Source organism: Lissotriton helveticus, chromosome 7 (assembly GCF_964261635.1).
Source record: "Lissotriton helveticus chromosome 7, aLisHel1.1, whole genome shotgun sequence".
Taxonomy (NCBI): domain Eukaryota; kingdom Metazoa; phylum Chordata; class Amphibia; order Caudata; family Salamandridae; genus Lissotriton; species Lissotriton helveticus.
Window position 1 is genome coordinate 933,461,607 of NC_136068.1, and position 25,296 is coordinate 933,486,902.

The window sequence follows — 25,296 nt, forward strand, 5'->3', positions numbered from 1 at the left end:
GGAGCTCGCAACAAGGTGGTAAGTGTTTTACTTGGATGGTCACCCTCCCCATATCATCTAGCATTAGTGTGGCAATGTAAAAACCGAGTCTCGCAAATGTCTTCCTCCTGAAACTCTGTTTGACTCTAATGTTGGCCAGCACATTAGGATCAATGGAGTGGAAACACTGTTCCCCCATAGTTTGAATATCCCTCTCGTGCCCAGCCAAAGAACTCTGTATGGCCCTGAGAAATTCGGATTGTTTGGCGATGAAGGCGCCCCTTACCACCACATTGAATGCCTCCCACAATGTAGGTGGCGACTCCACAGAGTCCATATTTGCGTGAAATACTGTAGTATGTCTTGACATCTCACAAGCTGATCACTGTCCACACGCACCCCTCCCCTGCCAGACTGGGTTGGCTGCTCGTGCCCAGTTTGGTTTGCTTCTTCCCAGTGCAGTGGGTAAGGCGAGCAGACTACTGGACTACAGACTATACACCACTGGTAAAGTCAGTCAGTGACTGTGGTATCTTCATGTCTATGCCAAGCATTCTCCCCTTAGAGTGATGTCTAAGGGACAGAGTCAAGACTGATTTGCATATTGCTGGATCTGAACTGGGGTGGCGAAGTAAGCTAAAGAACGATGGAATCAACCCAGATCTGGGAGTGAGTGTCAGCACTGCTTCCATCATCTCCTTGTATTTTCTTTGTTCGCCACAAGTTGGCAGGGTGTGCTCAGACGTGGGTACCTTGCTCACTTTGCACTGGATTCAAGCTAGCCTGGCTGATGAGGGGTGTTACCCCGAAACCGGCCCCAGGATGCTTGTTTCCGGTCCAGTGAAGACCTGGTTTGGCAGTTCGGGCTGGAATGTTCCCATGAGGAACAGGGTTAAAACGGATTTGCATATGGCTTTGTTGGAACTGGGGTGGCGAAGTGAGCTAAAGAACGATGATGGATTCAACCCAGATCTGTGACTGGGGGGCGAGCGTCTGAAAAGTTTCAGCGCTCTCTCCATCTTCTGCTTGTGTTTGCCTTTTTGTAAAACAACCAAAACTTATGTTATATGCTGGCTATTTTCTCAGTTTTCTCCAGGGAAATCCCAAAAGCTAGGTCCACTTATAGCATTTCCGAGCTGTCAGAAAAAAGGAGGCACATTTGGCCTGAATACCTTTTGTGGACAACAAATTATGAAGCCTTCGAGTGCAATGCCCCAAACATCAGCTCAGCACTAAGGGGTAGAAAAACCACTACAGCAAAGGACTTAAATGTTTCTCTAAAGCAACGTTTTTGTCAAATGCAACTTCTTATGATTGATTTGGCAAAATTGGATGAATACAAAAGAGAAAATGGAGCCTCCCAGAGATGTGGTGTTTTAAGATGAATATGCTAGTTTATAAATGTGATATGGGATTCTTCACTTTTTCAAAGATATTCCAATACTAATATCAGAAAATCCTATATTGAAATAACGAGGAGCTATGGTGCCTAATTAGAACTGAGAATTGCTGTGCTTTTTAGGTTACAATCATGACCTCACCTCACTGTAGTTACTGCAGACAATGCCTATTTTGTGTGCAGTCTCAATACCCACAGACCATGCCCAGTGGGGAGTACAGGAGGTGTATGGCATTTGTTTTGTCATCCTAAGAATTAAATTATAGCTTACTCATCTGTGCCCCTTGCATCCAACAAGGGAATTTTGTAGGGAATCTGCAGTTGTTAGAATGCTCTCGTGGCCACACCGTGGAGGCGGTTTAAGCCAACCCTACACCCCCATATGACAAAAGGTTACTGCAGTGACACCTGCAGACCACAACCCATGACTCAGCTTACCGAAAGCCAACAAGGTCAGCAATTTCCAGCCTTTGCACAGCAGAGACTAATTATATGCACATTGGTTTGTGGCAACTGTTTGAAAGAACTTGTACTTTAGATATTTTGATAACCATTAGTTTCATATGGAGGCAAACATCTAATTTTAAATGAGCCTTGATTAATTAATGTAATATTGAAAAAGGAAAAGTGGATACACCAAAACAAATATGGATTACTGTTAATAAATGCTAGCTTGAAACCTAAGTCTTCAACATGATGAAGAAGGAAAGGGGTAAGAGAGGTTAAAAGCTATGGGTTTTTATGTTTAGGATTACATTGTCCTGTTCTATTAGAAACAAGGACATTTATTATAAACTGTTTAATTTGGATAAACTTCTTTATTTTACCACAAAAAGCTGCAGTAAAAAAGTTTCAGCTATTACAATCCTATCACATGTTCAGCTCAGAATCTAACATTGATGCATGTAAAAACACAATGTAATTTAACTGTGTAACGGGGTAGAGGCATGCACGAGTGACTGGTGGAATCCATACCTTGCTGAAAGTGAGTCTCCCCCTTCTCCGCAGACCAACGACTGGGAGGACGATTACAGCAGACGGACCGACGAGGGAGAAGAGAGCGGCGCCTTTAATTGGGCGTTTACAACTACGGAAGGAGAGACAGCCCTGAATGACGTCAGCCGCACCGGATTGGGTAAAGGGCAGGAAGTGATGTACACGGGGTGTGTTATCACCCCGGAGGAGAAGGCGGAAGGCGGCGGAGCGGAGAGGAGAAACCGAGGAGGAGAAGCGGAGAGGAGAAACCGAGGAGGAGGAGAAGAGGAAAACGACTACCTGGAGGAAGAACGCGGAAGGGACGGAGGGTCCGAGACCAGAGGAGAGCCAGGAGGCCAACGACCCCGCGAACCGCCGTGCCACGCTCCCGAGGGAGGAGTGTGGCTACCACAGGGCCCTGAGTCTGCGGTATCCGGAGTAAAGAAGACACCCCGACATCAGAGGAGAAAGAAGAAGACCCTCGCCACGGACCCCAACACCTTTGCCCGAGAGAGACTGACATTTAGAAACAGAAAGACGCTTATGTCCTACCCTAAAAGAACTCTCAAAATAAAACCTTCCTTAAATTGAAATCCTGGTGTCACGGTCGTCCCTGTTCCCACGCCCACACTGGTGTCAGAAGTGGGATCCACCCCATCCGAAGCGACCGTGGCAATGGAACAAGTAATACAGACCCTGATAGAGGGACAACAGAAGCTGGAATGGGCGATAAGCCAACAGATCAGCACAGCAGACGCAGACCGGGACATGTTCCGTACATCCATGTCACAGCAATTGGACACGATACACAAGGTGGCGCAAGCTCCCAGCTCATCTTCCTCGCTGGACAGAAGACTGGTCGGACCACACCCCTCGGGGGTATCGTTACTGAAGTACGTAATAGGAGAAGACCCAGACGCGTTCCTGGTGAACTTTGAAGGGGCGGCCAGGGCGTGCGGATGGCCAGAAGAGAAATGGCCCTTCTTCCTAGCCCCCCTGCTCACCGGAGAGGCACAGACCGCCTACCAGGTGGCAAACCACTCCGGAACATCCTCCTATGCAGACATAAAAGCGGTGATACTGGATCACCTAGGAATGGACGCAGAAGCGTACGGGCTCCGCTTCAGAAAAGAGAAGGGGATAGCGGGCGAAAACCCAAAAACCATGTATCTAAGGGTCAAGATGGCTGCCGAGAAATGGCTACGGCCCGACAGTAGAAGCAAGGAGGAGGTTATGTCCAGCATTATCCTCGAGCAGTTCATGGAGGTCCTTCCCTACGGGACCCAGAGATGGCTGAGACAACACCCAGGGCTGACAGCAGCCCAAGCCATAGAAATGGCAGCCAACTATACCAGGGCAGCACCACATACTTTTCCTTGGGAAACAGGAAAAGGGGGAAAAGCCACACCGACTCCGACAAAACCAGAGAAAAAGAAGTATACACCCGAACCACTGAAGCCGCGCCCCTATAAACCAGATGCCCCTGTGATAAAAGGACCTCAGTGCTTAGAGTGTGGCGAATGGGGCCACATAGCCCGGATGTGCCCGCAACGAAGAACAGCGGACGAACCCATGGAGGTCGGCTACATACCGAAAGCAGTGATGTACACCGCGGAAATGGGTCCATCATTCTATGTAAGGGTACGTGTAAATCAGACTCTGGTGAAGGCCTTACTGGATTCAGGATGCAGGCAGTCAGTCGTCCAGGAACGACTCTTACACCCCAGCCAGATAGGCCTCGAGGGCACGGTACACATTAGGTGTGTCCATGGAGATGTTAGACCTTATCCCATGGCCCGCATAACCCTGCACCCGGTAGGTAGGGAACCATGTTCGGTCAAGGTAGGAGTGGTCAAGTCCGTACCTGAAGAATTGATCATCGGAGTTGATAACCCGGATTTCTTGGCGATGTTTAAGAGGGAACTGAAAGAACACCCCGTAGGGACTTATCTGTCCATAGAACCCTGGGTGTTAGACAAGGGGTTCAAATTCGCACAGTCCAATGATCCCTCCCTCTTAAACGCCTGGGAGGCGGCACATGTCTCCCAGACCACCCAGACCCCAGGATACCCCAGATTTCGCATATCTAACGACCTCCTGTACCGTGAAAGCAAAACAGGAGAACCCACCCAGCTCGTGGTACCCAAGGACTTTAGAGAGCAGATCCTCTTCTACGCCCACACCCACCTCACTGCTGGGCACAGCGGGGCCGAGAAAACGACCCAAAATATCTTGAGATTATTTTATTGGCCTGGCATTTACAAAGAGGCAGAGACCTATTGTAAGCAATGTGAAATATGCCAGAAAAGGAACCTAACCCGACCCCCAGCAGTCCCACTACAACCCCTACCCATAATTGGTAACCCATGGGAGAGGGTAGGGATGGACCTAATCGGCCCCTTACCCCGCACATCCAGAGGACATACATACGCCCTAGTGGTGGTGGATTACAACACGAGGTTCCCGGAGGCCTTCGCCCTGAGTGCCCCAACCACAAAGAACGTAGCAGACAAACTTGTAGAGCTATTCTCCAGGGTGGGGTTTCCCCGCGAGATCCTAACGGATCAGGGGACTCCTTTTGTGTCTCGGATGATGGGAGAGGTGTGTAAGATGCTTGACCTCCACCACATACGGACGTCCGCCTATCATCCGCAAACGGATGGCCTCGTAGAGAGCTACAACCGGACGTTAAAGACGACCCTAAAGAAGTTGTTAACCACAGAAACCAAGGACTGGGATAGGGTATTGCCACTTGCCCTTTACGTGGTGAGAGCACAAGTACAGAGCAGTTTGGGGTTCTCACCGTTCGAGCTCCTGTACGGTCGACAACCCCGGTCTCTTCTGGAGATAACCAGGGAAGCCTGGGAGACGGAGGAGGCCGCTGAACAGAGAACCCTGCTGGACTACACTCAACAGTTGCGATCCTGACTAGGGAAACTGAGGGATCTGGTGTACTCGAACCTCGAAAAATCCCAAAACACCCAAAAACGGTATTACGACAAAGGAAAAAAACGGAGAACCCTGTTGATCGGGGATTGGGCCCTGGTGTTACTACCAACTTCCTCCCACAAAATCAGGAGCGAATGGAAGGGGCCATATAAAGTGACAGAGACCATTGGGCACACCACATACCGGTTACAGATGACACCCACGAGGAGACAGACCTTCCATATCAATCTCCTCAAGAAATGGATAGGACAGCCCCCTAGGCAGGCCAATCTTGTCCTACCTTCCGGGGGCACTGGGTCGACCTTGGAACATCTGCCCGTGAATCCAGAACTGACCAAGACAGAAAGAAAGGAGTTGCACAACGCCTTAGACCCATTCTCCAAGATCTTTTCAGACACCCCAGGCTGTACTCAGTTGGCGGAACATCACATTCACACAAAAGAAGGACAGGTAGTGAAGCAGAGGGCATATCGCATCCCAGCAGCAAAAAGGGAGGACGTGAGAAAAGAGGTGCAGGAAATGCTAAGGTTGGGGGTCATAAGGCCTTCTAACAGGAACTGGGCATCCCCTATAGTCCTAGTCCCGAAACCCGACGGGTCTACCCGTTTTTGCATGGACTTCCGAGCCCTAAACGCGGTGTCGTCGTTTGACGCCTTCCCTATACCCAGAGTGGACGAACTCATAGAACGGATCGGGGAGGCGCGATACATCACCACCCTAGACCTGACCAAGGGGTATTGGCAGGTACCCCTGAGGGAGGGGGACAGACACAAGACGGCCTTTGCTACGGAAGATGGCCTATATGAATTTAACGTTCTCCCTTTCGGGCTACACGGAGCCCCGGCCACTTTCCAACGTTTAATGAACACGGTACTGGCTCCCCATGGCCAATACAGTTCCGTGTATCTTGACGATATCGTCATATTCAGCTCATCATGGAGCGAACATCTACGGCACCTGGTCAAAGTACTAACAGCCCTACAGGCAGCTGGACTCCACGTAAACGCGAGAAAATCAAGAGCCGCGTTCCCGAAGGTTAAATACCTGGGGTTCATGCTAGGTGAAGGAGTGATAGCCCCTCAGGAGGAGAAAGTCAGGGCTATAACCCATACACCCTTTCCATCCACAAAAAAAGAACTGAGAGCATTTCTGGGCCTCATAGGGTATTACAGACGTTTTATCAGGAACTATGCAGACCTATCCAGTCCCCTCACCGATCTCCTGAAGAAAAGCATCAGAAACACCCTCCCTAAACCCCCATCAGAGGAGGCCCTTACAGCTTTCCAGACACTAAAAAGCACGCTTACCACGAGTCCTGTCCTCATACCTCCGAACTTTGATAAACCCTTTTTTCTAGCGACCGATGCCTCCGACTTAGGCATAGGGGCAGTGTTGTCGCAGAAAGGAGACGACGGGGCCGAACATCCCTTGCTTTATGTAAGCAGGAAACTCCATCCCAGGGAACAGAAATATCCTACGGTGGAGAAAGAATGCCTAGCCATTCGATGGGCAATAGAAAAACTGAGGTATTACCTGGAGGGCAAAGCCTTTACCCTGTATTCGGATCACGCCCCCCTGCAGTGGATGCAAAGAAACTGTACCCAAAACGCCAGAATACTGCGTTGGTTTCTTTACTTACAACCTTTTGCCTTCACGGTCGTACACCGAAAGGGAGTGGACAACGGGAATGCTGATTTCCTCTCCAGGATGCCCGTTCTCCCCGATCGGGAGAAACCTGGGGGGGAGGAGTGTAACGGGGTAGGGGCATGCACGAGTGACTGGTGGAATACATACCTTGCTGAAAGTGAGTCTCCCCCTTCTCCGCAGACCAACGACTGGGAGGACGATTACAGCAGACGGACCGACGAGGGAGAAGAGAGCGGCGCCTTTAATTGGGCGTTTACAACTACGGAAGGAGAGACAGCCCTGAATGACGTCAGCCGCACCGGATTGGGTAAAGGGCAGGAAGTGATGTACATGGGGTGTGTTATCACCCCGGAGGAGAAGGCGGCGGAGCGGAGAGGAGAAACCGAGGAGGAGGAGAAGAGGAAAACGACTACCTGGAGGAAGAACGCGGAAGGGACGGAGGGTCCGAGACCAGAGGAGAGCCAGGAGGCCAACGATCCCGCGAACCGCCGTGCCACGCTCCCGAGGGAGGAGTGTGGCTACCACAGGGCCCTGAGTCTGCGGTATCCGGAGTAAAGGAGACACCCCGACATCAGAGGAGAAAGAAGAAGACCCTCGCCACGGACCCCAACACCTTTGCCCGAGAGAGACTGACATTTAGAAACAGAAAGACGCTTATGTCCTACCCTAAAAGAACTCTCAAAATAAAACCTTCCTTAAATCCAAATCCTGGTGTCACGGTCGTCCCTGTTCCCACGCCCACAAACTGCTTTTTTGATTTTTAACACACAACAAATATTTGCCATAAAAAAACACACAAAAGGCAGCGGCCTCAGCCTACATGCCAAGTTTGGTGTTTAGCTGCCCAGTTTTCTCTTAGTGTGAAGTTGATCCTAAACGTCCAAATGGTAACTTGAATCACTCAAAAAAAATTTGGGAACCGGAAAATAGCTTTCTCCCTACCATATCATATTTAGGGAGACAGTATTTACTTTGTAAGACTTCAAGGATATTCATCAAACCTGGCCATTGTAATAGGCAAAGAAAACTCTTTCCCTATGGAGTAATTAATTTAAGCATAACTGTAGCTTGCCATCGTGGACTCTGAAATATATCTGTTTCTTGCTTGCTCCAAATAAAAACCCATATCTGATGGTGACCGATGCTGCTGAAGTAGGTTTCCTGCTCACAGAATTGTATTTTAGACATCAAGTACATCCACCAGTGTGCTTAAGGGCTCTCTCATATATGACATGGTTTATAGCATGTGAAGGCTGCCTCCAAGGACAAGCTTAAGGGCCACTCATCTCGTTGTCTGCAGCAGAAAAGGGTAAAATGAGGTTGAAAGGCTGATGTATTATAAGGAGTTGCTTGAAAACTTCAAAATAAAGTATACAGAGACCTTCAACCTCGAGATCAGGAAATTATTGAAAGCATGTAAAAGGATGTATGGTCCGAACACTTTAGATTTTTGTCCTTGGGATAAATAAAAAAAGGAACACCCTCGCCTCTGTGTACAGTGCTTTCTAACTCTTTTGCTAATATCCTTCAAGTTGCACAGCATTCAAAGCATACATAACTGCAGCATCGTTTGAAAAAGCAAACTAACGTGCCTTTGCTGACTTTTATTTCTTTTAACAAGAACCTTTCCCGGGAATTTCCAGAGACAAGAGGCTAATGAAGGAATGCTTCTTTTGTAAACTGTGCTTTGGTTGATGGTGGATACCATTCAAATCTATAAAAGATTCACTAAAGATGTCAGGGACTAGTATCAGAAGCTAATGTAATGGAGACATAGCAGGTATTGATGGTCCCGATTTACCTGGGTGCATTACGCTCACTTGTCTCGGATACAGGCAAAACAGACACTGTCATAAATAACTGGGTCTTCCCTCACCTTGTGTTTAAGACATAGCAGGTAGTCATGGACAGGCCTCAAGAAGTAAGGTCATTCTTGCACTCAGGCCTCTTTCCCATAAGGTGTTGGCACACCTGCTTGAGGTATTGACCAACGTCACTGAACTCACCATTAAGAGAATGCAAGGGTGAATGAATCCCAGTATGAGATGTAGCGATTTACTATGACAACTGAGGACTAGTGGATTAATGAGTGTGAGAGAATGCGTGCAAGTTGCAGCATTTATTAAATATAGGCAATCAACAGGCATCTATATACTCAATACAGAATCAAGAGGCCTCTGTAAAAATCCACTAGGGTATAGCAACATTTACCTTCGACCAATTTGGCCTTTTCAACTGCACTCCTGGCTTGTAGTCCTTCTTTGGAGCCAATCCATATGGTAGAGTAGGTACTGCAGGGACTCCCCAACCTGGGAATCCAGGAGCACATGGTGGTCCACCCATTCCTGGTGGTGGGGGTGGTGCACCTGGAAATCCTGGAGGAGGTGGTGGTGGAGGGGGTATTCCAGGGCCCCCAGGAAAGGGTGGGGGAGGGGGAATGCCAGGCCCTCCAGGTAAAGGGGGTGGAGGGGGAATGCCAGGAAAACCTGGTAGAGGTGGGGGAGGAGGGATGCCTGCACCACCAGGAAGAGGCGGTGGAGGTGGTATTCCAAAAGCACCATGAAGTGGTGGGGGCGGAGGTGGTGGTGGTATGCTTCCTGAGAGTGATGGTGGTAGTGGTGGTGGAGGAGGTGGTGGTGGTGGAGGCGGAGCTCCTGCACCACTACCACCAGGTAGTGGAGGAACAACCCCAGGGAGAGGTGGAGCAGGAGGAGCAGCAGTACCAGAATTTGAAGAAGCAACAGTTAAAAGAGAAAGGCTGGCCACTTCCTTTTTAGTGTCTTCAAGCTTCTTTGACAGGTTGGTCACCTACAACCAAAACAAAACAAAGGATTAGTTTAAGAAAAATAACATCATTCAAAACTAAATTCTATGCAACTGTGCATGAAATCATAATTTTACTTACCGTAGCAAATAACTTCACCACCAACCATCATTAGCCTGAAATATGAATTAATTTCAAAATTCTAAGTATCTTACCAAAAACATAGCCCAAAGTACAGATTAATGGTACTGGGACACATTACTTGCTATAGTAACTAGGGAAGTCAACAGTCCAAAGGACAAACTTAAGTAACGGGATGGGAATGACAGCCACGCTAGAAAAGTGAAACCAACTATGAAGAGATCAAAGGCAAGAGCATACCCAGGTGAGATATAAAAATGTTACCTTTTGGCTCAATACTTTCCATTAAACAAGAATTATTATGAACATTTTAAATCAGACAGTGGAATGCTACACAGACTAAAAGATAACACATGCTGAGTAAACAGATGATGGACAAACAGCACTGGGGCTACTAGGGTACTTTGTCTATGAACTACACTTTTGACAAACTTAAATTAGCAAGCTTCCATTAAACAGCTAAAATACCCCTGTTAGCAACTGGTAATTATTTCTGTGCATAATTCTGCAGTGCTGAAAGCAATGATTCTCAGCTTCATCATGACCAGAGGTGAAGAAATTGGGCTATCTATCAGCACCATCAGAAGCACTATCACCAATTCCTTTAATGTTTTTGGCTCCCACGCATGCCGTGCAGATAGGAACTGACCGCGCTTGAACGCCGATAAAATAAAGCTAGATATATCACTGCGTACCTTGGCATCTTAGGAAACACACCACTAGCTCATATGGGTAGGAATCAGTGTGGTGAGGAACCTGCTGGAAGATATAGTACTCGCCAGAAGTATTACCAAAGGCTAATAACCTTTTCTTCTGATGGACACTTCTTTTTGGAGATTTTCACCTTCTGAATGAGTCACAACGCCTCCTCAAGAAAATCTTGCAACAAACCATCGGCCAATGGGCATTTGGGTTGTAAGCCGGTAATGTTTTGAAAACATATCCAAAAGCCAACAAGTGGTCACATGGCAAATATCAAATGCCACCAAGAGCGTACTTTTTGGTCAAGGCGCAACAGATCTTTATAGAGTGAGCAACCTAACATGAACTAGTGTGGTAGGTCACTGCTTTGCCTTTTTTGGCTCAAATGAAGTCACAGCAAACTGATGGTCCGCTCTGCCTTTTACATTCAGTGCATTAGGAGGCAACACATTTGGAGTGCTATCTGTATAATCTCTACATTCCTCGGTATTGGCAGAGGGTCAATATATTATGTGCCGCACCGATCAACAAATTTGTCCCAATGACATCAACAACCTCAGGTGGCAGCAGGAGATGGTCAACTACCGCTGATCAATCTCCAAGCGTGAAGATGAAAAAGGCGCAGGTCTGCACAATTTGCTGCCGCTGTCAAAGAAGATCCTCACAAAGTAGCAACTTGATCAGAAGATAGATGCTCATGCCCAGGAATTCTAATTCCAGGTACGACACTTTCCAGAAGAGGGTCCAGAAGAGGTAGTGGAGGAAAAGTCCTCCACTCTAGACAGAAGACACTTCTAAGAGAAAGCTGGTTGGCAAGTCCAACAGGTGAAAGTGCCGACATTAGGCATTCTCTGCAGTCGTGAGAAAATCGAGCCAGGGTTCACCTCATTGCAGCAAGACAAACTGCGCCACCTCCGGGTGCAACTGACATTCGTGAAGTATCTGAGGCTGAGTTTGTCACATCTGACTTTTAAATATCCTGCCAAGTGGTTTAGCACCAGAGAAATTCGTCGGCTGTCCAGTCACTTCCAGAGGTTTAGAGCTGCCTGCTACAGAGCCCAGTAACCAGCCTGCCGTTTTTGTTGCAGTACCAGATGGCAGTGGTGTTGCCTATGAACACCTGCTCCAGTCTTCCTTTAATGGTGGCCAGGAAGGCCTAAATTGATGTGGGGTAGAGTCTCCACCACTGACCAAAGGGCTCTGATTTTCACCTCTCCCATTAGTTACCACCTTGAGCTCTGGGACAGGTAATGAAAGAAGCCTGCTACTGACCCAATCACAGTCCAGTAACCAACACTGCAGATCTTTTGCAGTCTCCTTTGAAATCACGATACAATCTGTCAGATTTACCCGATGATGTGCCCACTGGGACATGAGGTACCACTGCAGAGCCCCCACATGTGCCATATGGTATGTTTGACCAGCAGAATGCAGGAGGCAAGCAACCCTAAAAGCCTCTGAGTCATCCGCACTGAGATCCTAGATGGCGGCATAAAGATCAAAATTACAGTCTGAATATCCTGGACACTAGGCTCATGAAAAAAAGCACAAAACCGTACCATATTTAGAATAGCTCTGATAAAAAAGGAGCATCAGGAAAGGAGTAAGGTGAAATTTTGGCACCCCAATATTGTTAAGAGGTTTGCCATCATCTGGAGGTGGTTGAACACTGCCTTGGGCAAGGTTGCCCTCAGCAGCCAGTCGTCAAGGTAGGGTGAAACTAGTACCCTCTACATCTGTAGATGTGGTGGGACAACCACTGTCACTAATGTAAACATCTGAGGGGCACCGGTGAGCCCAAAATGACGTACAATAAACTGAAAATGCTCCTGGTCCACTGTAAACTGTAGATACCGCCTGTGGACTGTAGGACTAGGATATAAAAAGAAGCATTCTCCAGGTCTAACACCATCATCCAGTCTCAAGGCCAAACCGACATGGACTAGTGTGAGCATCCTGAATTTGTTCTTCTGAGGAAGATACTGAGAGGGCCTAGATCTAAAATAGGACAAAGGCCTCCATCTTTCTTCAGCAGCAGTAAGTAGCAGGAGTAACACCCAGTTCCTATCTCCAAAGCTGCCATCCTCTCTATGCTCTTTTCGACAGAAGGTCCAACACTTCCTGCTGCAACAGATACAGGTGGTCCTGTGCCAGTTGCCCGGTCGGTGGTGGAAGGTGCAGCGAGGAAAAAGAAATGGTAGCTCGTATCACCGATAGACTATTTCGAGGACCCACTCGTCTGAAGTAATGAAATGCCAGCCTAGAAGGAGTCTCAGGTTATCGGATTGGGCAACCTCTACCTTAGTCAGGGGGCGAAATTGATGGCAAAAGTATCTTGTGGGAACAAGGCCCATGGAATGTGCTCTGCTCTCCATGAACCATTCCATGGCCGAGTCAGCTGTTTCACCAAAAAGCTCAGAGCGGTCAAATGGTATGTCCAACTTTTGCTGCATCGCAACTTTACCAAATTAGGTTTTTAATTGTTAAGGATGTGGTTCCTGATCAAGTAAGATGTCCACAACTGTCTTCTTCCTGGGAACCAAGTACCCCTTTGGAGCACTTGACTCTCAGGGTAGCGAACCAAAGCAGCCTAAGGCCTACTCAGGAGAAGTGATGTGGACTAGTAAGTTCAATTTGCTAGCACACAACAACATTCAATAAATTACTGTCAAGTCAATGCTTTTTCTTTTGTAAATGAAAAGTACTTTTATTACACACTCCCTACTAAATGCTACACATTCATTTACAAATATACATATCAGGTAGAGGGAAGTACCTTTGGTGACACCCTCATACCACATTTCATCCCTAGTGTGTCCTGAACCCAATAATCACAGTACCCCTGTCCCTATACACAATATAAGGAGGTGTCATTGTAATTAGGCAGGCTTACTGGTTTTGTCAAGGGGTCACCAAATTAATAATATACAGGCCTACAGGCATTCTCAGGCCACAACACACACATATATATATATATATATATATATATATATATATATACAAAGAAACGATCCGCTCCGGTAGGAAAGATCAGAGGACACAGCAGGGGAAGTTCAGGCAGCCGTTTATTACACAAAGTGCAGGGCATAATGCATTTCGGCGGGTTTGCCTTCCTCAGATGCCTGTTGCACTGAGCATCGCTTAGTCCCTTCTTTAAATTCTACACGGCCCTCCCATGGGTGGGAGTTAAGCTGGAAACACTGTTGATTGGTAGCAGCTGCAGCCCTAATGTCCCGGACTCCAGTTCCCATACTCCATCACTTCAGTGAGTGTCAATAGTGGTTCCTCATAAGCTGGTGTCAGCGCTATAGTGCCTGTGTTGAAAGAAGGACTAGGTTTACTAACAACCTGGCGAGCCCCAAATATAAAGTGGTCCCGGTTGCCTTGGGTCCCCAAACGCCTCAACCACAGTCCTGAATCCCAAGTAGGGCCGTGACACGCAGGTAAAGTTACCGCGCATCTCCATGCAGTGACGGACTGTTCATAACAGCAGCCACATTCCCGGATCCTGTCATGTGGCGGGTCTGCAATATTTCCCAATACCTTGGAGGCTTTGTCACGATGCCACTTTTTGTTGCAGATCACTTGGTGAGGCGGGTCCTCTTGCACGCGCAATTGGCCAGCACGTGGAATTGATACACAAAGAAACTATTCGCTCCGGTAGGAAAGATCAGAGGACACAGCAGGGGAAGTTCAGGCAGCCGTTTATTACACAAAGTGCAGGGCATAATGCATTTCGGCGGGTTTGCCTTCCTCAGATGCCTGTTGCACTGAGCATCGCTTAGTCCCTTCTTTAAATTCTACACGGCCCTCCCATGGGTGGGAGTTAAGCTGGAAACACTGTTGATTGGTAGCAGCTGCAGCCCTAATGTCCCGGACTCCAGTTCCCATACTCCATCACTTCAGTGAGTGTCAATAGTGGTTCCTCATAAGCTGGTGTCAGCGCTATAGTGCCTGTGTTGAAAGAAGGACTAGGTTTACTAACAACCTGGCGAGCCCCAAATATAAAGTGGTCCCGGTTGCCTTGGGTCCCCAAACGCCTCAACCACAGTCCTGAATCTCAAGTAGGGCCGTGACACGCAGGTAAAGTTACCGCGCATCTCCATGCAGTGACGGACGTTCATAACAGCAGCCACATTCCCGGATCCTGTCATGTGGCGGGTCTGCAATATTTCCCAATACCTTGGAGGCTTTGTCACGATGCCACTTTTTGTTGCAGATCACTTGGTGATATATATATATATATATATATATATATACACATATAAATATACATACATATATATATATATATATATATATATATATATATATATATATATATATATATATATATAGTTATATTTCAAGCCTACCAGCTTTGTTAAAGTATCACATTAATACTTATGATTTAGCAGTGTTGCCATTAAAACTGATGGGCACAATAACCATATTCATTTGTAACTATTAGAAGTATAACCATTGTAGTGTCCATCGACACAATTGTCAATAAAGCATTTATATTTAAAACCAGAAACAGGTGTCCGAGAGTCCCTTTCACATTCTTCATTCCACACAATGCAGTCAAAGGACCAACCACAGGAGGTCTCTGCACTCAAGAGTCCGAGAGGAAAAGATCCAGCACTATGAGTGCTTAAAAACAAAGTTAACCTCTCGGAGTCGTTCCTAGGAGAATTAGAGTGGGATTTCCTAAATCACATCAGAGTGAGCTGCACCACTCCAGCAGTCCCCCCAAACACTTAAGAAGTACACTAGTGGTGCACCTTCGACTTTCTGGGGCAACAAGAGGCACACATTCTTCAAAATGAAGACCACGCAGGGCACTATAGGGCGCTCCTCGCCAGAGCTGTGAATATTTTATTAGCAGGTTCGCCCACTGCTTTTCTGCTCAATGCAGCCCACACATCGCATTATTTGCTTAGATGTTTGGGTACACTGGTCCCACCGGAGCATTGCAGTCTTGCTCCACTCAAGAGGAAAAGCCGCAGGGCCCCCAAACAGCCACAGCTGGCTGTCTGTACTTGGCAGGAGCCAGCATCTTGAAAGAGCTGGCCCCGTTCATGTTGTCTCCAGCAGGTGGGAACAAGGCAGTGTTCCTCCCTTCTGCTGGTGGGAGGCTCCAAGCGGGTGCACCTGCCCCCCAACACCGCTACAGAGGATGGTTCAGCACCCGCAGGCCCTCTTGCATCCTATGGGTCTCGGGGACGGCCCCTTTCCTTTGCATCTGTACTGCACCGGCCCCTGAAGTGATGGGAGCATATGGTGGAAACCTAGATTCAGGGGAGGCAGTTCCAGGCACACACATGCTACACTAGAAAAATTATTCTGTACCAACCCCTGGATCAAACCCACCCTAGGGAGAATTCTTCAAAATCCAGCAGAGCACTGCACACTTGTTCTTCTACACTATCTCTTTTAAGGAAGCAACATTTCAAATGGGCATATCTCTGGCCCAGCTATGCCAATTTCCTTTATCTTTGGCTTGTTTTAATCCTGGTGGCTAGGTCTAGCTACAAGGATCATTATCCACAATCCTCCTGGCCTCAAAAAGGGCACGATCTACAGGAAGCTGGATTTGCTGGCTCCTTGCGCCAGCCCTTTCTCTGCCAGGTTCCTGGTGCTGCTCTCCTGCTGTTGGGAGGCAAATGGCACAGTCCCTCACAAACAGACTGCAGAGCATCCTGCTGTCTGCAATCTCCAGGCCAAACGCCTCCTGGCTTTCTCGCCTGGGAGTTGAGAGGGGGACAGTGCAGGAGCCCAGATCATTTCCCCAACTTGTCCTCAGGGGACATAAAGATACCTTCACCACCTGCACCGGAGGGACTCATCCTAGTCCATCTTTGGCCACCTTTCCAGCTGGGCATCCTGTCTGCCATTATCTCCTGCCAGAGCCAGGGTCTTCTCAACAGTCTCTTTCTGGTAAAGGTTTTTTAAGTGGGGGTGGTCAGACTAATTTTACCTAGCCCGTGGAGTCCAGGTGCAGGGTTGTCCTGGCTGTGCTTGGTGCTGAATGGGAGCCGTGCTGGTGCTGATTTTACAGCTTAGGACCAAAGCAGTTTTGATACTGATTAGGGACCCTCTGTCTTTTTGTATGTACTCACCCTGTCCCGATTCTAAATATAAGGATACCTCCCCTGTTCTTTTCTTTTCTTTTATATCTTACACAGCGCTGCAAGAAACAGAATGCAAAAACAGAATAGATGCATAGCTGCTAACGTCAGAGGATGGTTGTACGGTGTTCCCTGTAGATGCAGCGTCGAGTGAGAGGGCTGGTTACCAGATTGGTGACCAACATGCCTCTGCAGTAGTATGCACAGCGAAAAGGTACTGGAAACTTCATTAGACCCATGGGAGTGACATAGCGGCTTGAAACTTCCGGGCAGGTGAGACTTTGAGCAATCACACGGAGGGCTTGATGGCCACCGATTCTTTTGCTCTGGTGAATTTATTTACTTGCAGTTTTCAGGGGACTAGTGCCACTAATTCAAGGGAGTCTGAGGGTACATATGGCTTTCACAGGGGTCACTCTCTTCGGGAGTGCTGAGTTTTAGCCAAAGACGAAGATTGTTTACTCAGTTCCAAGTCTGTTGCCACAGGGACAGAGTATTCCTCTTTTGCTTTGGTACTGTGAGCAAAGCACTGTTGTCGGTGACACAGGTCACCTCTTGGTCCTTCCCTGTTCCAAGTTGTTCAAACCTGTGCTTCTGGTGTTGGTGGGTCCCTTAAATCCTATATTTAGAGGAGTTAGGGTGTGTGTGAGTTGTTAGCCAATAGCCAGCTAGTCCCTGCAGCTAATATGCCCTTGAGGTGACCACATTCGGGGTTTAGGCCACCTTTTCTACCCAGAACTCACTATTTCTGGCATCGCAAAGATGGCAGAATTATATTTTAGGTGTACAGCTCAAGCTGCCCACCCTGGAGATGTGGCCAGCCGTCCTGGAGGTGTACACCTACTGAATACCTAGTTTCCCTCCTTGTGCAGGAGTGAGCGTGCCTGGAAAAAGGGGAAGGCTGTGTTCTCCTCAGTGGGACAGTCCAGATGCATATCAGAGGTGGTGCAGCCTTTGAAGCTCACCGCTCTGATGTGTCACTTCACTAGCCTGCTGGGGAGAAGGGAGGTGGGACCTTCTTGCTGCCCAGTCTTTGTTGCAGACCCTTGGGAGTGAGCACACTGTCTGGCAGGAGGCCAGAACCCTGTCTTGGCGGCGGGCTGGTCAGCCAGAGCTCAGTGTAGCCGGGGCAATCTCTAAGGTGCCACCTGGGTGCATACCATGGCACTCAGGGCATGAGAATTGTCAGGGGTGAAAAGTTATGTTGCTTAATACCAAACATGACATTTTAGTGGCCCCATAATAGAGCTGCCAATCTCGAGAGTACCCAGTTCATGTTATCTTATATACTGTTTACACAAAGTAGTTTCCAAACGAAACACCATTAAAGAGACATATAGGCTTGCATGTATATGTCCACACCTTTAATATATTGCACCCTGACCCCTGGGCTGAGGAGGCCTCCCTTAGGGGTGTCTGTCATTTATTAAAGATAGTGCATTGACTATGCCACACATGGTGGGGGCACGGTACAATTCGAACAGTTTACAGTGCTCCTGCCGTGTGCAATGTCAGGCCTGCTGTAGTTGCTTGTGTCATCTAGGGTGGCAGAAAACCATGCTGCAGCCCTGGGGACCCCTTTAACATCTATGCCCCGGGTACTCCTGGTACCATATACTAGGTGCTTATAAGGGGGTAAAATATTTGCCAATTTGGGATTACCAAGTCGAACAGAACATATTTGCGGGAGAGTAAAGGCACTGGGTCCTGGGCAGCAGACTCCAGTGCACCACAAGAGTTATAACCATCAACATTTGGAGTAAAAGGTGGTAACCCTCCAAGCCAACCCAACATGACAACTTCAACTTTTCTCTGGAAAGAGCTCCAAAGTGGGGACTCAGCTCCACCTTTAGCTGACATCACTGTCCGATCTCTTTCAAACAAAATTTCAAAGGTGAGCCCCTAGTGTGTTGACCACACAGGCATGGCCCTTCTCCTTTAGGTCTAGTGGACCTGGGCTGTCCCAGTTTAGTTTCAGTGTGACAAGCTAATTATCAGATGCAGATTTCCGCTGCATCCACTCCTTTCCCAGGAACGGAATCAAATCACTGATAATTTCTCTTTTGTGTGGTGAGGGCTGTGTTCTCCCTGCTGGAGACCTGATTAATTAAACGTTACACAGTGGGAGGGGGGCTGTAATCTGCTTATGAGCTGAACTCGAGAAGTATGACAATCCCCAAAGACCCATAAGATGTTCGTGAAGTCTGTCGGGGCCTCCACATTCAAATTGGTGTGCAAGATTTACCCCAGTTTGGTGCCTGGCTGGAACCAGTAAGCCTTAGTGTTGGTAGAGTACATATTGGGGTTGCTTATGAGCTCTAAGGATCAGCAGAGGGCTGTCGAGCTCAGAGGCAAAACTGTGTTTTCAAGCATCTCTAAGGGATGATTGAGTGCTGGCTTTGACTGCCAAAGTAGGAAAAGCACAGCAACATTCCAAGGGTTAACAGCTCAGAACTCTGGGAATTGTAAGATTGGCAAAGGTGCGCTGGCTGTATAACGGATGAGCTGACACAAGGCACGAATGGCTAGTAACATGTTTCTAGAAATCTGGGAGGGTCTTCAGAAGAGGGAAACAACAGAGGCACGGCTCAAAAGAAAGCCTTGTGGCCAACAGGCGACCTCTTTAGATCAACAAGAGGCGGCTTTGGGCAGCAAGTGAGTGGGGGGGTGAGGTCACCATAAAGATTTAGAGGACCTGCAGTGGAGGCCTGAAGGTCAGTTAAGTGGGTCTGCATGCTTACGGAGGGACTCAAGCTGGAAGAACAGGGATGTGAGGGTATCAAAGGAGTTTGAGAGCAATGGCAGTGCGTGAAGATTTGAGGAACAAGAGGAACTTAGAGAATAAAGGAAGAATTGGCCTTTGCAGTAGCAACGTGGTCCTGACATACATACAGTTCTGAAGACTGGGAGAGTGGCTTTATCAGAAGAGTGGCCTTAAGAGCCAGGAGAGTGGCTCCAAGCACCAGGAAATGCGACTTAGAGGGCCCTGGCCTGAAGAGGTTCTCTACAGAGTACTAACTGCTGACAACTAGGGTAATTTTAAAGTGAGCCGTGGGGTCCAAGGGTGCAAGTAGGGTCAGATGGAACGATGGGCTCTGCAGCAAGTGGATTTGCAGAAAGGTGTGCATGGGCCTGTGAAATAAGATGCTACACATCTCTATATGGATTAGAGGTTGTGTAACCAGGTCAGTTCAGTAACAGCACGTTTACAGTCCTTGAACTTTCCCGTTATAAATGATTTCTTGTGTGATCTTTGCATATTGGTATAGGAAATATTTGTACAGCAGGCCTTTGGAAACCATCCAGCCTTACCATAGAAGACAAAGGACTATCTGATGTAGGACTAGCATCCGGACTTTAGCCACCCTGACCAATTTGATGCCACATTTTACATCCTAGAAAAGGTCAATACGAAATGTGTGGGCTCCTCATCTATTTTAAGTAGCAGGTGGAGTATATGGTCTTGTCCTTCTGATATTTAGGCATCAGTTACACCACATTACTGTAAAGGACGGATTACATCTACTGTACCAGCCAAAACAGGTGGAGAGGTGTCAACACCATTGCTGCAAAGTTACCCATTACATATCCATTCTTTTCAATAGCTAGCACCTAATTGTGCCTTACTATTCTCAGTCAAGTGAGGAGGCAAAATATCCCACTTCCCCAACTAGATTAGTGTGCAAAGGTTGCACAGAAAAGAGGAAGGGTTCCCAACAACCATGGAAGGCTGTTAAGGAAACCCAACTCACTGCAGATTTTTCTTTTGAAAAAACGACCTAGAAAGGAATTGCTGTACTCCTTGGCACTTAATCTGATGCTGCCTTTCCCAATAAGGCATACAGAAGGACAGCTGATCTCTCCCATATCACTTACATTATATTTCAAGATCCGCTTCTCTTTTTACAGGTCTTTTAGATTTTTGAGTTTGTTTCCTTCATCATTCGTTGAATGTCATTATCCGCATTAGTGGCTAATAGGATACAACTCATGAAAGACAAGTTCATTATTGACATCTGAGGAAGAGCCATGAAGAATCGTTTCAGTAAGCGGCCAGTGCAACCAATCAACTGAGTCCTTTGTTGCACTGACTGCCTAAGCAGAAGTGATCATGTCTTCCCTAAAGCACCTTCCTTGAAGTCTTCTCCATTTCTTTTTCTGGAAATACATCTGGCCAGGAAGTAGTAGAACTAGCGACTCTTTTGTCGCAGGAGTCTGGTACACTATTTATTTTGCCAATGGAGTCCATCTTCATGCTTTCTCATGAAGACTGAGCAGAAGTGTAATCTAGAGGTGTGCAACACTTTTTTGCTGCAGAGACAACCAAATAGGCTGGTGGGATAGTTTCACATTGGAAGAAAGAAATAATCAGATTGCAGACGTCTGTATTTTTCCAAACTGTCATACTGAGGAGTCTACGTCCAGCCTCTAATATCTTTAAGCCTCTCTGTACAGATGAAAGTTTGATATTTCTGTTCGCACAAGTAGGAATCCAGATTACTGGGTCCCGAGACCTAGCTCATGTTATGGTAACTGACCTCAATGATCAGTAAAACCTTACAGGAAAGAAAATCTTCTTTCTAGTGTCCCCTCACTCACCGGGGTTGCCCCACGGTGACATGCTTCATCATTTGGGCCATCCCAGTTCTCTACGAAAATGGTTTTGAAACAGATAAATAAATAGCAGTGTCATTTACAATGCCAATAGCTTAATCTCTCGCAAATGCGAGACCTATTGCATTTGCAATGCAATAGGTCTCGTATTTACGTGAGTTTGAGCTACTGACATTGCAAATAAGAATGCGTTTTATTTATGTTTCAAAAACCAAAACAAATAAAGAGCGTTGTCATTTACAATGCCAATAGCTCAAACTCGGGTAAATGCGAGACCTGTTGCATTGCAAATGCATGTTTATTTAAAAAAAGGCAAGCTAAGAGAGAAATACATTCTTACACTACTTTTAAAGCCGAAGTGGCAGAATAACCTGTCACATGCCATCAGAGCCCTAGTGAAGGTGTTTGAGAATTGCATCTCTAGGGTGGAATAAAGTTTGAAGACGAAAGATACTGTTTTGAAGAGTGACATTAATGGAGAAGGTGACAGTTTTGAAGGGGTTCTGAAATTGGGACTGGATATGCTTAACAGACTTTGGGTAAATAAGACAGTCACTCTAAAAGCTGCTGAATATAACGTGTTTCCATTAGGCGAGAGACTGTGCTGTAAATTACCATCAGTGAGTGCGCTTCATCCACCAAGAAACAAAATGTGCAATTTACAGGACATGCATTAAACGGCCAACTGCTTTCCATGCGGGAACTAGTCAGTTAATCTAACGAAACACTCTCACGACACCGTCTCTTTCTCTGGAGGTGCCGAACGGAACCGTGAACTCATACCATCAGCATTAAACACTACAAGAACAGAATCATAGGAAAAGTTTTGGGTTACAACTTCTGGCTACAACGGCATCTGCAAAATACATTAACAAGTAATCACAAATCTATAACCAAAACTTTTTAGAGTATAAGAGAGTGAGTAAGATAGAGTGTTTTAGAGTGAGTAAGAGAGTAAGTGTGTGTGAGTGAGTTTGAGGATTGAGTTAGATCGACTGAGTGAGAGACTGTTTTAAATATAGTTTGTTAGCGACTGATTGAGTGAGTTAGTGATTGAGAGAGAGTGGTCGAGTTAGTGAGTGCGAGTGAGTGATTTAGTGATTGAGAGTAGGAGAGTTAGTTAGTGATCGAGAGTGGTAGAGGGAATGTGTTTTTTGGGAGTTTGATTTTGTGAGTGTGTTATTGATCTTGTGTGATTGAGATTTTGTCTGCGATAGATTGTTTTTGAGAATGAATAGGTGTGTCCATTAGTTAGTGAGAGAGAGTAGTAGAGTTAGGTAGTGACGCAGAGTTTGATAGTTGGTTATTGATACAGCGTTTAGAGGTAGCGATATTTTTTGGGAGACGTAGTTTGTTATTGATAGTGAGAGAGTTTGTTATTGTGAGTTTGTTAGTGAGAGTCAGTGAGTTATTTAGTTAGGGTTAGAGTGTGCTATAGTTAGTTATTGAGAGAGAGTTGGAGAGTTATATAGTGAGAGTGAGTGTTAGTCATTTTTTCAAAGCGAGTGTTAGACGTAGCTATTTATTGAGAGAGAGTGCAATAGTTATTTATTTATTGAGAGCAATGGAGTTAGTTAGTGATAGAGAGTGTTTGAGTTAGAGAATGTGACCGAGTGGGACAGTTAGTGAGTGAGACATAGTGGGTAAGATGGTTAATTAGTGAGAGTGAGTTGATGAGTTATGTATCTAGTGATTGATATAGAGTGAGTTATTTAGTAAGTGTAAGATATTGGGATAGTTTGTTATGGAGACAGTGTTCTTTTTGCCTAGTGATTCGTTCATCAGAATTAGTGTGCATGTATATCGTAAATAGGATATATGTTATATTACATTTTAAATTGAATAAAGTATTATGAAAAGGAAGAGTCTACTGCAAAGAAACAGGACACTTCAATTCCTCAACAAAACAGAGGGCAGTGTTGGACCGGCTTAAGAAACCTAATCGAGTTGGTTAGCTGACGTGTTAATACAACTCCATCTATCTAATACCGAGGAGGGCGAGCCATATGAAATCAAAGTAAAGTTTTGAACCTGTGGAGTAAGGACTATGCCAGACTCCAAAACTGGAAAGGTCTATTTTAAAACGGAGAAGGACCGCAATTGTGAATGGCCACACCAGAGAGCACAAGTTTAAGCGAAAAAAAAAAGATGCATCCTGGTGAACGTGGTGCGCGCGAGCAGCCCACCTCTTTCCTTCTTTCATGTAGTTGCTTCCCTGTGAAATGAATCCAACAAGGGGCGGGACTGGGTCATTCCCTGGTACAGGCTCCTTAATTTAAAGAGGCAGTGTCAGTGAGCAGCACAGTAGCGACAGATTAGGTGGTCATGACTGCCCACCCTTATCTGCCTCTTAACCTTACAGTACTTCTTTAAACAGTAACATTCCTAAAGGCAAGATGAGATTGACCGTGTCGTTTCATTTGGTAAAGTATAACCTGTATCCACAGCTTTAATTGGTAGGGTCAGTGAATACCCTGCTAAATAAACACGGAAATATGAACTAGAGTGGTGCGAGGTATGAATTCATTTTTTTAATCCAATTTATGTTTTCGTTTTTCATGTGGTATTAAATGTAGATTTTGTTTCTGGAACAAATAATTCAGGATGGAAATGCTTTGTTTGCCGTCTAAAAAATACTCACTTCTCTACAAAACATTACATAGGTTCTTTCACTTGCCTTATGATATAAAGTAGTACTCTGACATGTATGCGATGTATGTGTCCTTTCTAAAGGAATCCGATACCTTTTGTAACTTCAGTTAAAGTGCGCACACTTTTTGGGAATAATACTTGGGCACGTTATAGTTTGGATTTCCGGAATAAAACACTTATGTCATTAAAATATTTAAACTAGCGAAAAGGTTAGAAAAAAGATTCCTTGCATGGCGTGTGCGATGAAGCTGGATAGTTTTTATGTTGCATGATGGGAATGAAAAGCGTGACTCATTGCCGCACCGACAATAGTCTCGGCAGGCGTTTACTGGTCGTTTTTATGCTGTAATACAACAGTGACGGAGGTTTCTTGAAATAGTAAAATACAAATGGTCACTGCTTCCCGCTGTTGTATTTTTTCTTGCTAAATTCAATAAACTTCTCTAATAAAATAACGTATAGTAGTAGTCGGAGAAAACAAAAGTATAATATCTCGAACTATTCGCCCTCCCTTTAAAACAAGTGTAGTCAGGAAAGCGAAACCTTCCGTGGGGCGGGACTTCCGTCTTCCGAAGCCCGCGCACGTGCCCACGGAGTGCCTGAGAGCTGGGCTCCCATGCCCGAGGGAGAGCCCCGCGGAGGCTGCATAAGTCCAGAATGGCGGTAAGTGGGGCTTAGTTGTAGGGGGGAGGGGAGTGCGCTTGCTTGTGTGTGTGTGTGGCGGCGGCGGGGGGACTCTGTATGTGTGTGTTCGTGCGTGTGTGTGAGTGCGCTGGTGTGTGTGAGTGTGCGGCGGCGGGGGTCTCTGTATGTGTGTGTACCTGTCTGTTTGAACAGCCTGCCGGAATCGGAGCGTGTGTTCACGCGCGCGACCTGATCCGATTCCGGCAGGCTGCGTGCACGTGACAGTCTCTTGTCCAAGTCTTTTTAGTCCTTGAAAGCTGACACGATCGCAATAGGCTCGCTTTGCGACCAGGGGCTTCGCCCCTGCAATCGCAGCGATACCTAAAAAGGTGTTACCATAAGTTTGTATCCTAGGTTTGGCTAAAACACACAAATGCAACCATTACCTCATCTGTTAACTGAGAAACTTTACTTTCGAGTTTCTGCTTCTCTTGATCAATAAGCTGCTTTTCAACATTTAAGGTCTGCTTATCAGCATGTAATTCAGACAGCTTCTTCTCAAAATCATTCTCCTTTGCTTTTATTTCAACTTGTAGTTCATGTCGTGCTGTAAGCTCTGAATCCAGCTGAAATGGAGGGAAATAAAAAGTATAGAACAATGAAAGTTGAGCACAATTATCTCAAGAGTGAATTCAAAGGCTATTGACACACCCAGGAACAAATATCACCATAAATGCTTT

The 25,296-nt window shown here is 46.5% G+C and overlaps 1 protein-coding gene across 1 annotated transcript in view; it reads right to left on the minus strand.

Moving 5' to 3' along the window:
• DIAPH1 (diaphanous related formin 1) overlaps positions 1-25,296 on the minus strand; it is a 1,046,618-nt gene that overhangs the window by 308,717 nt on the left and 712,605 nt on the right. Inside the window, exons 15-16 of the mRNA XM_078653498.1 lie at positions 25,003-25,182; positions 9,161-9,757 (exon numbers count right to left, since the gene is read on the minus strand). Coding sequence (XP_078509624.1) covers positions 9,161-9,757; positions 25,003-25,182 — 777 coding nt within the window. The remainder of the gene's footprint in view (positions 1-9,160; positions 9,758-25,002; positions 25,183-25,296) is intronic.